Genomic DNA, 18,096 nt, shown 5'->3' on the forward strand with positions numbered 1-18,096 from the left:
CATCTAATAATCTATATATAAATTTTCCTGATTATTTAAAAAATGTCTTTGTAGTTGATTTCTTTTTCTTAAAAAATTTTTTTTTTTATTTGGCAGTGTCAGGTCTTATTTGAGAACACGGGGCATCTTTCTTTGCAGTGTGTGCGCTTCCCTCTCTAGTTGTGGTGCACTGACTCCAGAGTGCACAGTCTCAGTAGTTAACATGATGTGGGTGTAGCTGCCTGACCACATGTTGCACAACCAGTATGCTTCAAAAGTTGAACAAATTGGGCTATGAAGTTTTGCCTCATGCTCCATACTCACCTCACCTCTCGCCAGTCGACTACCACTTCTTCAAACACCTCAACAACTTTTTGCAGGGAAAATGTTTCCACAATCAACACAAGGCAGAAAATGATTCCCAAGAGTTCATCAAATTCTGAAACACGGATTTTTATGCTACAGTAATAAACTTATTTCTCATGGCAAAAACATGTTGACTGTAATAGTTCCTATTTTGATTAATAAAGATGTATTTGAGCCTAGTTACAGTGATTTAAAATTCATGGTCTGAAACCACAATTAATTTTCCACCAACCTAATATTTACTGGATTACACAATATACACAGAAGTGTTCAGGGTATGGTTTTAACATTTTATTTTAAAATAAAAAAACAGCAGAATTTTGTGTAGAGTGTTTACCCAGAGTCCCCAAACTTTTTAATATTTTGCTACATTTGCATTGTCGTTTTCTCTATATGTATGTATTATTTTTTTTCCGGAAGTCATCGTGTGTGCATTTCAAACGTAATGCCATTTTACCCCTAAATATTTCAGTGTGTAAACTCCTAAGAAAAAAGGTATTGCTTACAGAATTACCTTAAAATTATAAAATCAGGAAATTACTGTTGTTACAATCTATTGGCCTTACTCAAAAATTTCCAGTTATCCTGCTAATGTCCTTAGTAGCAAGCAAATATTCTGGTCCAGTATCCAGCAGAGATCACACAGTTTTTATTTCCCATGTCTGTTTAGTGTTCAATCTAGAACTGTTTATCCATCTGGAATAGTCTTTCTTTGTCTTTCATGGCCTTGATGACACTTTGGAGCGTCTGTTTTGTAGAAAGACCTTCACATTAACAATCTGAGAAGTTTCCTCATGATTAGATTCATGTTACTGGTTTTTGGTAGGAATGCCACAGAATGATATAGCTATCTTGCTCAGTATATCATATTAGAGGGTACATGATGCAGATTTATCCCATTACTAGTGATGTTAGCTTTGAGGAAAGTGACCTGGTACGCTGTTTCTGCCAAGTTTCTCCTTTGTAAAGTTACTCCTTCCTTCTTTGTAATTAATACATATTTTTTTCAGGAGAGTGCTCTGAGACTGTAAATGACCCTTTTCCCATCAGACTTTCCTTCACTGGTATTAGAATCCATTAATTCTTTCTTGAAATAATTATTGTGGCACATTTATAATTGGACTTTTTTGCTAAAGAATAGCTAATATATGAGACATGAGGATAGACTCTAAATAAGCTTTCTTCCTCTTTGAATTCCTGGGGCATTTGCTGTTGTCATTTGACTCATTTATCCTACTTTACAGTTGGGAAAGATATATTCCTAGTTTTCTGTAGATGAAGCCTGAACCAGGGACAACTTGCCTGAGTCCTAAGTCTCTGTGTGAAACAATCCCCTGAGATGCCCTGTTGGGCTAAACTGGTCTCTGGGCAGGTGGGCAGCTCATTGTCAACACAGTAGCCATCTTTATCATTGAACCAGCTCTGAAAATCTGGGAACTTTTGCCAGTACAAAAAACTTTAGAACTAACTTTTTAAACTTTAACATCTTTAGGATCTTAAAGATCATGACCTAGAATGTGCAGTGATAAGTTCAGGTGCACACAGTTTCTGGCAGATTTGCCTGTTATCAAAGCCCTGCTTACAGTCTCCTGGGGATGAGAGCGGGATTGCTTTCTACTTATTTTTCTTTAGGTTGCACATGTTTGGCCCTGGGGGAGTATCTGTTATTTGGATTTGTTTCTTCTAGTAAAGATGATTAGGTGTCTTCTGTGTTTTGGCTTTTTTCAAGGGAAGTGAGCAACTTTTCTACTCTGGTTCTCACTGTAATACATAATACTAAACAATTAAAGACTTGAGCAGTTATTCAAGTCACTAGAGAGACCTCTATGAGTAAAGGTTTAGCATTATCATAACATTTATTTATTCTTTATGGTTATCTACTTTAATCTTGTTTTTCTTTATTTTATGAACCCAGGTCTTTCTTCTGAGCTGTTAGATGAAAACAGGTATTTGTACCAGGTCACGATAAAGGGAAATGTATACACACCAAAAACAGTATTGCTGGTAGCATTACTAACCAGGTGAAAAGGAAGGAACAGTTTTGTTAGCTTGTTAAAATGTATGTGACTATGAATTTTATTTTTTAAAATAGATTTCTATTTAATTTGGCTGCGGTATGTCTTTGCAGCATGTGGGACCTTCCATCTTCATTGTTGCATGCAGGTTCTTTTAGTTGCAGCATGCAAATCTTTCGCTGCAGCATGTGGGCTCTAATTCCTGGACCAGGGATGGAACCCAGGCCCCCTACATTGGGAGTGTGGAGTCTTTAGCCTCTGAACCACTGGGGAAGTCCTGGATTTGATTTTTGAAAATCTGCTCAAGATATTTGGGTTGTTCCTGTTTCATCGTTGGGTGCGACTGCTGCTGTCTGGAGACATGGAGATACGTAGTTGGTACTGACTTTTTCCAGGGAACTCGCAGGATTTCTTGAGTTTTGGTCCTTAGATTATGTTTTTCTTTTACAAATTTCTGTCTTTTCTTTCATGTACATTTTGCTTTCTGACTCAAGGATTAGATATTATTTGATGATGTCTTAGAATCATTTTTTAAAAATTTACCACTATTAATATTTAACCACTTGTTGGTGCCTTTTGTCACATAGTATGCCATTGAATGGGTGCACTTCTCAAGAGCAGTTGTATTGTTTCTTTAGATTTCTTCACTGGTAACAGTGTTTCTTGTAGCCTAAAATTTTTTTACATACTATGCAATTCACCCATTTAAATTACATAGTTCAGTGGGTTTTAGTTTATTTATAGAATTATGTTAGAGGCAGATTTTATTTTCTTGTGACTGCAGCCATGAAATAAAAAGATTCTTGCTCCTTGGAAGAAAAGCTATACAAGTCTAGACAGTGTATTAAAAAGCAGAGACATCACTTTGCTGACAAAGGTCAACTGTTGTCAAAGCTGTGGTTTTTCCAGTAGTCCTGTACGAATGTGAGAGTTGGAGCAAAAAAAGATGAGCGCCAAAGACCTGATGGTTTCAAATTATGCTGGAGAATGCTCTTGAGAGCCCCTTGAACAGCAAGGAAACCAAATCAGTCAGTCCTAAAGGAAATCAGCCCTGATTATTCATTGGAATGACTGATGCTGAAGCTCCAATACTTTGACCACCTGATGCAAAGAGGCTACTCATTGGAAAAGATCCTGATGTTGGGAGAGATTGAGGGCAGGAGGAGAAGGGGTGACAGAGAATGGGATGATTGGATTGCATCAGCAACTCAATGGATATGAGTTTGCGCAAACTCTGCAAACTCCAGGAGATAGTGAAGGACAGGAAGGAAGCCTGGCATGCTGCAGTTCATGGGGTCGCAGAGTTGGACAGGACTTAGTGACTGAACAACAACATTAATACAGTTATGCAGCCATCACCATAATAAAAACTATTGATTCCCAATTCCTCCTTCTTTCTCACCACCCCAATCCCAGCAATAAACAACTGGTAATCTGCTTTCTGCTTTTATAGATTTGTCTGTTCTGGACATGCAGTGTAAATGGAATCTAGTAATATGTGCCCTTTCAGACTGGCTTCTTTGACCTAGTGTAATGTTTTAAAGGTTCATTGATGTTCTACTTCATATCAGCACAATTTTGTAGCATGTTTAAGTACTTCATTTCTTTTTATAGCCAAATAATATTCCATTTTATTATATACTAAGATTTGCTTGTTTTTTTTTTTTTTTTTAAAGCTTATATGGTGTCTTTCCTCCTCCCATCTTATCATCCTTAACTTTAAGGATAAATTATCTTATTCCTAAATTTTGGCTTGTAATCTTGCCCAAACTTGTACATTGAAAGCTTTCTTTTTTTTTTTTTTCACTCCAGTTTCTGACCTTCTTCTAGACTGTGGTATGCTGTGTAAAGTCTTACTTTTGCCTTTTGATGATGTTAAAATAGACATTTCTAATAATAGGCATTATTAGAATTTTTCTACTTTTTAGGACATTTTCCTCTGTTCCCCTGTCTCTTGTAGATTTTTGTCAAGACCATATTTTTTAATAGTTTACCTTGGACTACTGGATAAGTTAACTGTACATGATTAGATATACATTTAATTGTATTAGTATGGTGAATATATCCTTTGACAACAACTTTTCTCTGAATTTGAGTACTCTTAATACTAAATGGAATCATGAAATATTTGTTTTTGTCACTGGCCTGTTTTCACATAGCAAAATATCCACAAGTTTCAGTCATATTGTAGCATTTATCAAGATTTCTTTCCTTTTTTGAAAAAGAATTACTTATTTTTGGCTAGGCTAGGACTTTGTTGCCGCAAGGGCTTTCTCTAGTTGCGGCAGGCCGGGAGTACTCTGTAGTTGCAGTGCATGGGCTTCTGGGTTCTAAGTTGCAGGCTTCAGTAGTTGCAGCTCCCAGGCTCTAGAGCACAGGCTCAATAGTTACAGCGCACAAACTTAGCTGCTTCGCAGTATGTGGGATTCCCCTGGAACAGGGATGGAACCTGTGTCTCCTGCATTGGCAGTCAGATTCTTTACTGCTGAGCCACCAGGGAAGCCTTCCTTCCTTTTTATATTTGAATGATATTACATTGTGTGTATATATCATATTTTGCATATCTATTCATTCTTTGATGGACACCTGGGTTGATCCTACCTTTTGACTATTGTAAGGCTTCTGTGAATGTGAACATGGGCGTACAAATCTCTTTAACACTCTGCTTTCAAATTATCTTGTAAATACACACACACACACACACACACACACACCCAGAAGCAATCATATAATTTTTTTCTCCCTTAAAAAAATTTTTTTTAATTCTATATCGGACCACAGTTGATTTGGGCTTTCCTGGTGGCTTTCCTGGTAAAGAACCTGCCTGCCAATGCAGGAGACACAGGTTCCATCCCTGGGTCAGGATGATCCCCTGGAGAAGAAAATGGTAACTCACTCCAGTGTTCTTGCCTGGGAAATCCCCTGGACAGAGGAGCCTGGTGGTCTGTATGTGGTCCATGGGGTCACAAAGAGTCTTATACCACTTAGAGGCTAAACAACAACAGTTGATTTACAATGCTGTGTTAGTTTTAGGCATACAGCAAAGTGAGTCAGTTATTCATATATCTATTCTTTTTCAAATTTTCTTCCCATTTAGGTTATTACAGAATATTGAGAAGAGTTCCCTATGCTGTAAGGATCATATAATTCTATTTTTAATTTTGAGGGGAATTGCCAAACATACTGTTTTCCACAATGGCTACATTATTGTACATTCCCATCAAACAGTGTACAGAGGCTTTAATTTCTCTGTGTTCTTGCCAACACTTGTTATTTTCTGCCTCCTCCCCACCCCCACACCCCTGCCTCAGCCATTGTAATTGGTGCTGGGTTTACATAATGATTAGTGATGGTGACAATATTTTCATGTGCTTATCGACCATTTTTACATCATCTCTGGAGAAATATCTGTTCAAGTCCATTCCCTGCCCACCACGCCTTTTTTGTTGTCTTTTTAAATAATTTTCTTTATTTTTGACTGTTCTGGATCTTTGTTGCTGAGAGTGCTTTTCTCTAGTTGCGGCAAGTGAGGGCTGCTCCTCTGGTTGCCGTGCACGGTCTTATTGCAATGGCTTCTCTTGTTGCAGAGCACAGGCTCTAGGGCGCGAAAGCTTGAGTAGTTGTGGCACTTGGGCTCAAAAGTTGTGGCACATAGGCTTAGTTGCTCCGTGACATGAGGGATCCTCCCAGATCAGGTATCAAACGTTTGTCTCCTGCATCGGCAGGCAGATTCTTTACTACTGAACCACCGGGGAAGAGCCCCCTTGTGCATTTTTTAATCTGGTTATTTGTTAGTAGTAGAATTTCGTTATGTATTTGTGATGTTACTCCCTTATCAAATGTATAATGTGCAGATATTCTTTGGGTTGCCTGTTTACTCTGTTCATGTCTTTTGATTCACCAGTTTAAAATCTAATTTTTTCCTCTCTTTCCTTTCATTATTGGGATTATATCTAAGAAATTATTACAAAATTTACTGTCATGAAGCTTTTGCTCTATATTTTCTTCTAAGGGTTGTATAGTTTTAACTCTTGGATTTAGGTCATTAATACACAATTTAGGATTCAATTAAGAAAAACCGAAGAGTCATTGAATAAAACTATTTCTTCTTACTTGCTTGCTCTCTTGTTTGCTGCCCTCTTGGTCATTTATCAAAAATCTTAGTATTAAAAATGGTATGTAATAGTACCTTCAGCTTCCTTAGTAGTTTCCTCTTTTTGTTTCTCATTTCATTTTATAGTAGAGGCTTATGATATCATGGTGTTTACACTAGATGTGTTTAAAAAGATCCAGAATTTTTAAAAGCATAACCTGCCTATGTTAAGCTGCAGTATATGAAAAATGTTGTACAAGCAGAATTAAATTCTTTTTTCTCCTTTGAGATCAATAGGTATTTGTGTCATCAGGGACCTGCAGATTGGGTGTACTGGTTGGGAATGTTGGTGCTGTTAGGAGCAATGTCAGTAATGTTTGGGCAGGTGTGTAAGGGATGAAGTTAGTAGAGTTATAGTTGTGTGGAACATAAGTATTATGTTTATACTTTTTTTTTTTTTAAAGGATTTGGGCGTGGCAGAGGGAGAGGGGCAGGAAGATTCTCAACCCAAGGCATGGGGTAAGTCTTAGCTATCCTGTTTTTGAATTTGCTCCCTTCTCTTTTTGTTATCTCTAAGGCTTTCCTTCCTCTATCCTGTACCTGATTAACCATCCTGGTGAGTCAGATGTTTTCTATGTTTAAAAAGAGGAAATACTAAAGAAATGAAATGGAACAAATGACACTGTGTTGCAGTAAGCCTTAGAGCGATTTTTAGTCCTGGCTTTATTGACGTTTTGGATTGGATAGTAGTTGATTGAGGTGGTGGGGTCCCCTTTACGTTGTAGGATGTTTAGCAGCATCCCTGGCCTCTCCCTACTAGATCCCAGTAGCACCCCTCCTCAAGTTGTGACAGTCAAAAATGTCTCCAGACACCGCCAAATGTTCCCTGGGAGGGAGGTGCACAACCACCCCAGTTGAAAACCATTGCTTAAGAATTATGTTGGTAAATCCGCAGTTGTCTTTGAATGGTAAGTAAATGCAATGTTTTTTTTTTTAATTTTTAAAAATTTTTTATGAAAAACAATCATCCTTATCTTGAATTGTAATACTGAAAGATGAATATATTGTTTTTAAATAGATGGTATAGTCAGTTATTTATTCATTATTTCTGGTTATTCTTTCACTTTTTGCTGTTATCTAAAGCATTAGCTGCCACCCCCTCACTATAAAAAGTATTTAAGCATCTTACAGAGACCATAGGTAGATGATAGTCAAGAAAGGAAAAGTCCTTTGTTTCACAGCTTCCCGGCAGCACTGTTTTGGGTCACTGCCTTCAGATGGTGACTCTTGCCGTCTCTTTTCTGCCTGAGCTCCCTGTGGACAAAAGAAGGGTGAAAGCACAGGAAACAAATTGGCTGGAACATTTGGACATACATGCCCAGCCTCGTAGCTTTGAAGGATTTTGTAGATTTTGTCCTCCACTTCAAAAAAAAATGCTATTGTGATTCTTTATGTCAGTGACACCCCAATAATGCTAAAGTATTTTTTTATAAGGTGTGAAAATTTTAGCGATGTTATTTAATTTGGTTCTAGTTAGGCATCTCATGCAGAAGACCACGGTTCAATTCCTGGCTTGGAAAGATCCCCTAGAGAAGGGATAGGCTACCCACTCCAGTTTTCTTGGGCTTTCTTGGTGACTCAGATGGCAAAGAATCTGTCTGCAGTGTGGGAGACCTGGGTTCGATCCCTGAGTTGGGAAGATCTCCTGGAGGAGTGCATGGCAACCCACTCCAATATTCTTGCCTGGAGAATCCCCATGGGCAGAGGAGCCTGGCAGGCTACAGTCCATGGGGTCGCGTAGAGTTGAGCATGAGCGACTAAGCACAGCACAGCACAGCACAGGCATCTGAATCATGGGTATTTAGGGTTTTAATTTAAAAAGAAGCACTGAGCAAAATATTTTCTTTTTTATTTATACCCATCTAAACAAAATGGATCATTTATTGTAAAAGGTTCAAAGCCAACTTGGATTCTGATTTGGGAAGAAAAGACCTGTTGCCTGTTTAGGTCTAGGCTTAGCTGGCAGGGGGTGGGTGGGTTTTTCGTTAGAGCCTTTACCCTGCCTAGAACTCCTATAGGTCTCCATGCCTGCTTTAGGATGCAGAGTATGACAATTTAGGCAAGTAGAAGCATCATACAAGAGTATATGGAAGTCCCTAGTCAGCCTCTGCTTTTTAGAAGCTCTGGATTCTGATAGCCAGAAGAATTGGCTTATGGTTAAATAGGAGAAGGAGGATGAAGTCTCTGATAGTGGTTCTTGCGAGGGACAGGGCTTATTTCAGGGAAGATGATACACAGTTAATTTTGTGGTTATTTCATTTGCCTTTATTTTTTATTTCAAACCCAAGGACATTTAATCCTGCGGACTATTCAGATTCTCCATCTATAGATGGGTGTGGGACAAAACCAGTAGTTTGGGAAGCTGCTCAGAATGGTGCAGATGAGGGAACTGGTAAGTGTCTGTCCTCACCAGAGATGTATTTTAATTGTTTGAGCTCTTAACAATCAAAGATGACATCAAAGTGTGCTGATGGAGAAAAATGAAAAACAGGCAGCTATTCTTCCTCTGAGGCTACTCTTAGCTGGTCCTTAGCTCCCAAGTTTCTCATTTACAAAGCTTGTTGATGATAAGGTACATGGATTTTTTCCTCTTTTGCACTCTGAAGATGCTGTAACAAACCTGTGTAAGGCAGTACAAACCCACACTCAAATCTTGGTGTCAGAGATACAGAGAATAATTTCTTAGTGGCAGACGAAACAAAGTATTCACCGTTCATAGTGGTGAACACAAATATGGCCAGCATAAGAGGTTGATGGTGATAGGTGAGTTTAGGATAACACTTGCTTTTGCAGGTTTTTCTGTATCCTACAACTTTAGGGTTATTTGTTTACTGAAGTTCATAGATAAATACTTGTTAATTGGCTTATTTTTAATAGCAATCTTTTGAATATTTGTTCCTGATAATATATCTTGATACTATATATTAACTGCTATGATTACATTTATAAAAACATTCTTTGATACTTCATGAATTATAATCCCAAATATAAAATCATAGCTCATTAATAATCTAAAAAAGACAGTGGCACCATCACAGAAGCGTGGAAAACTCGGAATCAAATATACTATGGAGAGGACCAACAAAAATTACAAAAATAGAAGTGAAAGGTGGTTGTTGAGCTGTGAAAGACACTGGGATTCTTGGCCTCCGGAGGAGAGGAATTCAATCTGGGGCCAGTGACGAGGCTTGATCGCTCAGAGCTTTTGTGTAATAAAGTTTTATTAAAGTATAAAAGAGATAGAGAAAGCTTCTGACATGACATCAGAAGGGGGCAGAAAGAGTGCCCCCCCGCTAGTCTGGAGCTGGGTGTTTTATGCCTCTTGGGAAGTTACTGATCAGATGATGGAGACGCCTCAGGCTGATGGCGTCTCACCAGGCCGCTGCCCCACAATGTGCATTTTTGAGAGGGGGCGGCACAAAGTGTGTCATCCCCCAGCCATAAGACAGTTGATGTGAATACTGGTTTGTTGAGCTGTTATCAGCCAAAAGTTAGTCTTAGGTGGAACCGTTTTGAAGAAAGGCAAATTTCAGAGCAAATACATAGTTTCATTGACATAGCTTAAGAAAAACATTTCCATAAAAAAATGCGTTGGTTAGCTCAAGGTTTGAGAAAAAGGTTCAGGTGGAACCAGGTGTTGTCATGGCAACACAATTTTAAGAGAGGAAAAAAAATCTGACTCTTATTATTTGTTTCTTCCTGCCACTTAAGGGAGAGAGAAAAACATCCAACACTTTCAGCCTATTTCCTCGGTTTGGAGACTCCTGGCCTTCCTGCCTGTTACCCTGTCAGTAGTTTGAAAACACTAGTAAAATTGATAAGTTTATTATGAGACTGGTCAAGGGAAGCAGAAGAAACATAATTGGTTGTAGGAATGAGAAAAGGAATATTGATATTATTATCTATTATAATTAATATCATAGCTATTAAAAATTGTCAGAAGATAAATTTCTTTCCAACATTTGAAATTATAGATTAATCTCATTCTTTAGCACAAATGTAAAAATTTTAAATCACAATATTGGAAAACAGTTCAGTGAACTAGAGAAAGGATATATCATGGCCATGTTAACTTTAAACTTGATATTCCAGTTTAACATTTAAAAAATCAAACTACTCCTAGATATATACCAGAGAGAATGGAAGATACAGGCTCACATAAAAACCAAATGTTCTTCAATGGATGAGTGAGAAAGAAAAATTATCCAGATTAGTCAGATAGAAGCAGAGGTAGATTGGTGGTTGCTGATGGCTGGGAATGTTGGGAAAAATGGGGAGTGGCTACGAATGGGTTCTAGAGTGTTTTTTGGAGTGATGAAAGTATTCTGGAATAGGTAGTTGTGATTGTTATGCACCTTGTGAATAGACGGAAAACTAATCAGTCCTGTGCCTTAAAAGGGTGTATTCAAAAGTCAGAGCAAACTTCACAATAATTAGTGGTGTATAGAATATCCTTTTGTAACAAGATCAAGGGCCTTATCTTTTTAAAAAATATTTATTTTTAATTGAACGATAATTGCTTTACAGTATTGTGTTGGTTTCTGCCAAACATCAACATGAATCAGCCATCAGTACACATATATCCCCTCCCTTCAACCTCTCTCCCCATCCCAACCCTTTGGGTTGTTACAGAGTCCCAATTTGAGTTCCCTGAGTCATACAGCAAATTCAAGGAGCCTACCTTTTTTTTTTTTTCTTTTGAATAAAGGCAAAAGCTTTAGTCAAAACTGAAGAGAAACAGGAGGATTGCCCTCATTATTTCTGTTCACCATTGTACCAGAGGTCTGAACCATTGAAATAAAGAATGAAAAAGAAAAGGATTGGAAAGGGAGGGAAAAAACCTGTCATCTCTGTCAATGATATAAAATAATGTATAGATAAATTAATTAGAAAGCTTTAAATGATGTAGCTAGTTCATTTAACAGGTAATATTTCTGTAATCAACAGAGAAAATGCGAAAAATAGTAGCTTCTAAAAACGTCAAATGCCTGTGAAGTCTAATGATATGCAAAATAAGACTTCTATCTATTAAAATACAAAATATAAAATCTTACAGCAAAGTGTGACAATTGAGTGTCTGAAGAAACATTAATGAGCAGAAGAATTAACCATTTACAGTAATACAAAAACATGAAACCCCTAGGTATAAATCTGACAAAATATGTGTAAGATTTGTATGTCAAAAATTATGCAACATGAAGATAAATATCCAAGATGATCCATAAAGGAGGCGAGATACTCAGAGGTGTTTATGAGTTGGAAGGCTCATAAATGTTATTGATATGTTATTGATATATCATTGATATTGTTATTGATATTGCATTTCTCCCCAAATTGATATACAGGTTTGAACATACAAGTTTGTTCAAAATCCTAGCAGGATTTTTTTGTGTTACTTGATTCTAAACTTGATTCTGAAATTTTTATAGAAAAGTATAGGTGTGAACTGTTTTCAAACAATTTTGAAAACAAATAGCATTCAAAGACTCACACTCCATGATTTCAAGAAATTACCCTAAAGTTACAGTAATCAAGATTGTGGAATTGGCAAAAGCATAGAGATAGATCAATTACACAATAGCAAATCTAGAAATAAACCCACAGATACAATTGGTTTTGGACAAAGTTTCCAAGACAAGTCAATACAGCATGCATTACACTATATATTAAAAAAATAGCCAAAAGTGGATAATAGCTATACATGTGAAAGCTAAAACCACAACTTCAAAAGAAAATAGTGGGGCAAATCTTAGCCACATTGGATTAAGGAAAAATTTCTTAGATAGGACATAATAAGCATGAGTCTAAAAGAAAAACATGATTCTTCAGAAGAAAACAGATAGAATGGAAGACCAAGACATAGTTTAGAAAGAAATATTTATTTAAAACCTCTACTTGAAAAGGAACTTGTATACAGAATGTATAAAGAATGCTCAGAAGTCATTAAGAAGAAAACAAGTAACCCAATGAAAATAGCAATTAAAACAACAGAAAATGAAACAGTTGTGGAAATGGATGGTGGTGACGGCTGTACCACACTGTGATCACTCAGTGGCAGTGAGTTGTACCCTTGAGAAAGGGTTGTTGTTCAGTCGCTCAGTTGTGTTTGACTCTGTGACCCCATGGAGTGCAGCGAACCAGGCTTCCTTGTCCTTCAGGGTTAGCATGGTAAATAGTATTTACCACGTGCACACTATTTTGCCACAGTAAAAAACTGACATAGAATGGTATACACGTTTTGTATCTATGGCAGTTGTCTTGGTATTAAATTTTACTGGAATTATGTGAGCTGTAATCAGCGGGGAGACTGAGGCAAAGATAAATTCTTGTGAATCTGTAATTATTTCAAAATAAGTTAATAAAAAATGAGCAAAAGATTTGAATAGATGCTTCACAAAGGAAGACACATGGATGGCAATAAGCAAACAAAAATGTGCTCATCATCATTGGTCATTGGGGAAATATAAATTTACAGTGAGTGTGTGCATGCTTAGTAGGCTACCTCCATTCATCTACTAAAATAGCTTTAAAACTGACAGTTCCAAGTGTTAGTGAAGATGATGATGTAATTCGAACTTATTCCTGGTGAGAAAGCATACACAGAGATGCTATACAGTCTTAAAATCTCAACCCTGGGAAGAAATGAAAAGAAATGAAAAACACATCCATACTAAGACCTGCATATGATGTTTATAGTGGCTTTACTTAGAACCTCCACTGAGTTTTAAATTGGATGTTTGAAACAATATTGAATTAATCCATTAACTTCTATTTTTCTGTTTTCTTATTCTTCCTTCTCTTCTTCCTTTTCGTTTTGTCTTTATTTCTTCCCTCTCATCCCTCTAGTTTTCATTTAGAGTAGCAGATTCCTTCCTGGGAAACATTTAGATAGGCAAAATATGTTTGGTGCAAAATACAATTAAAGATGTTGTCATCTGATGGGATTCTGGCTGTTTCTCCAGAAACCTCACAGACTGGTGTTGTCTTGTTGATAACAGCGTTCAAGTCTAGCCCACAGCTTCATAGGCTCAGAATCCTGACTTGACAGGATGGTAATCAAATCCATTCCTTAGGGTCAGTCTCGAGATTGACCAAAACAGAAAGACTGAAGGATAGTCAAAATGCAAATTTATAAATATAGTAAAAACGTACCATTTAAACAGATTGTAATGTTTTCTTTGACAAGTGGGAAGGAAACTTGGTGAACATGGAAATGAGAACAAGCATAATTGATGCAAATTGAATGTTTGAAATCTATCTGGCTGGTAAGATTCATAGTTGGGCCACAGCAGTCTGTCAGCCTGGAGTGCAGAAGTTTCTTTTTCCTTGGACACACAGCATATACTTAACGATGAGGCTGTCCCTTCGTTGTTTAATTTACTAATTTATCTTCTGATGAATTCCTTCTGTCTTCTGATGATAGTTAAATCCTTACATTTTACATTGATCCACAGAACTGGCATCAGATGCTCAAAATGTAGTTCTGCCAAACAAAAATTCTTTTGGAATCAAAGGTATGGATTTTTTAAAAAATTCCTTAGTTAAGATTCTTATACAGTTCTTTTAAATAACTTCCATTTTTATCAAGGCTAGCTAATAAAAATTCATCAGGTGAATGTTTGTAAACTATTGCTACAATTTCTTGATAAAATAACTATCAGCTTTTGATAATGAAAGTGTTTTTCACACTGGCCTTTAGGATCATTGTTGCTTTGGATCATTGTTGCTTCTTTTCCTGTAAGTCTGCCTTATATGTGTTTTTGTTAAAGGACTAACATCAAGTTAAAGTGAATGCAAAGCATACATTTCAGATTATTGTTTTAAGCTGAAAATAAATGAATGTCACTGAAGTTTTCTCACAGTTTGAGGTGAAGTTCTGTAGGTCTACAATGGGGAATAAGGTCTTCTTGTAAAATTGTAATATTCTGTGGTAAGATTAGGACCTGACTCTGTAGTCTTCTCCATCTAATATTACGTAGTTTTTACAGTCCGTGTATCTAGGGTGGATCACTGCAATAGCTTGGCCCTGTCTGCTGCTACGGGCCTTCCTCTCTGTTGCCAGACATAACACCTTACCATGTTGGATGTCTGCCTACAACTTCATTCATTGTCTTCTGCCTGCTTTTGAATATACTCAGCTTCTCATCCTCTTCTGCATGTCTTCATTTGTGTTTTAATTATTTTTATAATACTTCTAAAATGGTAGGCCAGTCTCTCTACATATCATATATAAGATTGTGTGTTTTAAATTATTAATACTGAATTGTACACTTAAAACATCTTGCCACAACTTACATTGTTTTGGGGGGGAAAAAAGACATATTCCGAACTTAAGGTTAATTTTAATATATTTCAGTTCTTTGTAATTTCTCATCATTATTTCTCTGTCCTGGAATATCCTTTCATTATATATCTATCTGTTCAGCCTTCAGGATTTTTGCTGTGGTTCATCTCCCCCATAAACTTTCGGTTAGCATTCTAGCTTTCCTTAACTTTTGTGTCCTGCAACTTTCCAGTGTATTAATCAGATTCATGTAAATTATCATTCACATCACTCACTAAATTTTTAATGGTCTTTTCAGTGAGATGTTTGATATCTAGCATCAGTGCTTTATGTGTAGGCTTTTAACACAGTCTTATTTGGTTGATGACTGATGATGAAGGAGATCCTAAGAACAAGTCCATCATACATTGTTTCCTGTAACAATCTTTGTTGCTTTGAAAGTGAAAGTTTTAGGAATGGTTTTTGAGGCAGAGTGTTCCTAAATCTGCTTAGATTGAGTCTCAGTGTTTTGTAGAGTTTGCAGTCTTTGGAGTATTGTCTCCTGTGATGAATGTGACAGCATGAATCTGGGGTAGGTGGGATGGAGGTGGCACCGAGAATGCTGTGTACTGAGCTGCTTCAAAACTAGCCCACTTTGTGAACTTTTAAAATATACACGTACTGGAAGGAAATACAGTAGAAGGTTGGAGATTTATGTGTTAGTACTTAAGAAAGGCACCAGTTAGTACTTAAGAAACCACGATGATAGTGAAGTGTAGGTGGATGGCTTGCCTTGGATCCCTTTAACTTCATGTAAAGCATGCTCTAGAGATCTAAGTTCTGGTACTGATTTCCACTTGGGACTAATTGTACCTTGTATTTTTTCACTTAAGCTATTACATCTTTCTGCTTTTGTTTATGAAAATATTTTAATTCAAAGAGAAGTTTTGGGGACACAGAAGTTGATACTTGATTTGTGACATTTCTGGAGAAATTATGGAAACCATTTAAAGATAAGATAAATTAGCCAAAACAATGGACCAGATTACCATTTCAAATGTTAAAACATTCCTTTATCAAGTTTTACTGTTATTACAAGGGTGCATGCAATCGAGAGGGACAGAAGAGTAGGGAGTGCTTTCCTGTAATGCACGTGCCCCGTGATCCACAGTATTGGTGTGATGTGTGTGGGTTTCTCTCACACCAGGGCATGTGTTCATATTTGAAACATCTCCCTTTTTATAGCCACAAAATAGCACTTTTGGGGTAATATTTTATAAGAAGTCATGTTCCATAAATCCATAGATTCTACTTTTGTTTGCCATAATCAGTCTGGAATTAGGGACATCCTGTTGAAAGTCTTCAACAGAGAAGGCCTCTTTTCTTAGGTTTGCAGCATCAGTTTAGTTATTAGGTTACTGACATGATTCCAAGGGAGTTAGATCTGTTCATTTGCCTTATTTTTCAAGGGTGTTGTGCCCTTCCTCTTCCCACACACAAACCTCATTTCAGGTCAGATGCTCAGCTATTTGTTCCTATTGAAGGAACTGAAAGCATTCACACTCCCACTTCCTGATGGTAGTTACAGTCAGTATCTTGGTGTGTTTCTTTTTAAAACTGTTTTATCTGGGTATGTGTTTGTACATATGTTTTAAAATAATGGGAATGGACACAGGGTCACTAAGCCCTAATATCAGCATATCTTAATTCATATACTTTTCTTCAGAGTACTTAATTGTTTTTTATATAGATGATTATTCTGTAAGAACTGTGTGAACACATTTTCTGTACCTACTTATCAGGAGTATAGCAACAGACTTTGTGTGAATAAGACTAATGCTCAGCTTTGCTGGAGACCTGTTAGGAAATGATACAATGGAGCTAATATAAAAAACACTTCTCTAAATCTGATAATCTGCCTGAAATGAGGGCCCAAAGCAGAGCTGCCTTATATTGAATTGTGTTCTTTTTTAAATAATGTATCATAAGGATCTCCTTGTTAATATTAGTTTTGCTGTGCCATAGTTTCTTAAGGCCGTGGATATTATCCAGAAGCAGCTTGGGACATGGCTTGTGTGCGTGTGTTTAGTACTTAGCCAAGCTGCATTTGAAAACATGACTGATTTTCTTGAGATAGGTTAAGAGCCTTATATTTCTTGGATTGTAAACTATATTGCTAATGAGATACATGATATATCTTGTGCCATACACAATGGAGAATCATCTGGAATCAGACTTTATTTGACTTTGTGGTGTAAACTGTGATTGTCAACAGGGGCCTGGAAGAATTCTGTGGAAGAGTGGACAGCGGAAGACTGGACTGAAGATGTAAGTGTTCAGCATCAGGTGTGACTGTCTTTCTTTTGGATTCTGGCAGGAACACATGTACTTTTGAGGAAAGCTTGGGATATCTTATCACTATTCTAAGCTCCCTTTCAGACTTCTGTAGTTAATTTTTTTTTTAAGCAGATGCTTCTCAGAAAGATGTTGGTGTTTCCAGATTTTTGAAAAAACTTGGTTTTAAAGCATCTATTTAAAGATGACCAGGCGTTAAATAGGAGTGACGTCATTTTTTCACTATCTTTGTTTTATTTGGCCCAATAACCAGCTGATTCTATTACCCTGGCCTGTGAATGATTATTTTGTCTTTATAACCTTTTTATTGAAGGAGAGAGTCTATGTTTTAGGTTTACAGTTGAAATTAACCTCAATAAATCATTCTGGTTCTAGGACCAAGCAACTCCCCTTTCAACTAGACTGGCTTTTTTTGTATTCATTTATTCCACAGACATTTTCGAGTATACTGTACTAGCTTCTTGGTATTAGTAGTATTGATCTTTAAGTTCTGTATTCAGTATAAGATACTCTTAATTATTTTTCTGTTTCACTCTTAAGGTCCAGAACAGAAGTATGTACATGTTAGAGAGTTACAGCTGACATTGGGTGGGAGAGAATAAAGGATTTACAAGTACTGACCTTCAGAATTGCATAACATGACCCAGGGTTTGGGATTTTATTTTTCTTTTTGAGATTATCTTCCCTTCCCCCATTTGTACTTAACATTTTTTTAAAAAAGAAACAAAACTGCACTTGAGCTTTCTTTTATCACTATTTTATCTGACTTATTAGGGAGTAAGCTGGATAGGCTGTAAGAAAGGAGAAGGATATACTCCTTTGGAACTTCAGAAACTTAGGGTTTTTTATTTACTTATCCCACATACTAACCATAAGACCTTGGGGTATGATGTCACCAGGCTTTCTGTTACCTGTAATCTGAGGAGAGTGGACGAGATGGGTGGCTAAAAGAGTCAGTGGAGGGA

General features: G+C 36.9%; 1 protein-coding gene across 10 annotated transcripts in view; it reads left to right on the forward strand.

Moving 5' to 3' along the window:
- UBAP2 (ubiquitin associated protein 2) overlaps positions 1 to 18,096 on the forward strand; it is a 110,574-nt gene that overhangs the window by 57,675 nt on the left and 34,803 nt on the right. For 7 of the 10 annotated variants that reach the window (XM_020872881.2, XM_020872883.2, XM_020872882.2 and 4 more), the window contains 4 exons: positions 6,918 to 6,972; positions 8,802 to 8,905; positions 13,968 to 14,027; positions 17,052 to 17,104. In XM_020872881.2, the coding sequence (XP_020728540.1) occupies positions 6,918 to 6,972; positions 8,802 to 8,905; positions 13,968 to 14,027; positions 17,052 to 17,104 (272 nt within the window). The remainder of the gene's footprint in view (positions 1 to 6,917; positions 6,973 to 8,801; positions 8,906 to 13,967; positions 14,028 to 17,051; positions 17,105 to 18,096) is intronic. The other 3 variants (XM_070459606.1, XM_070459609.1, XM_070459607.1) reach the window with 3 other exon arrangements.

Source organism: Odocoileus virginianus, chromosome 31 (assembly GCF_023699985.2).
Source record: "Odocoileus virginianus isolate 20LAN1187 ecotype Illinois chromosome 31, Ovbor_1.2, whole genome shotgun sequence".
NCBI lineage: Eukaryota > Metazoa > Chordata > Mammalia > Artiodactyla > Cervidae > Odocoileus > Odocoileus virginianus.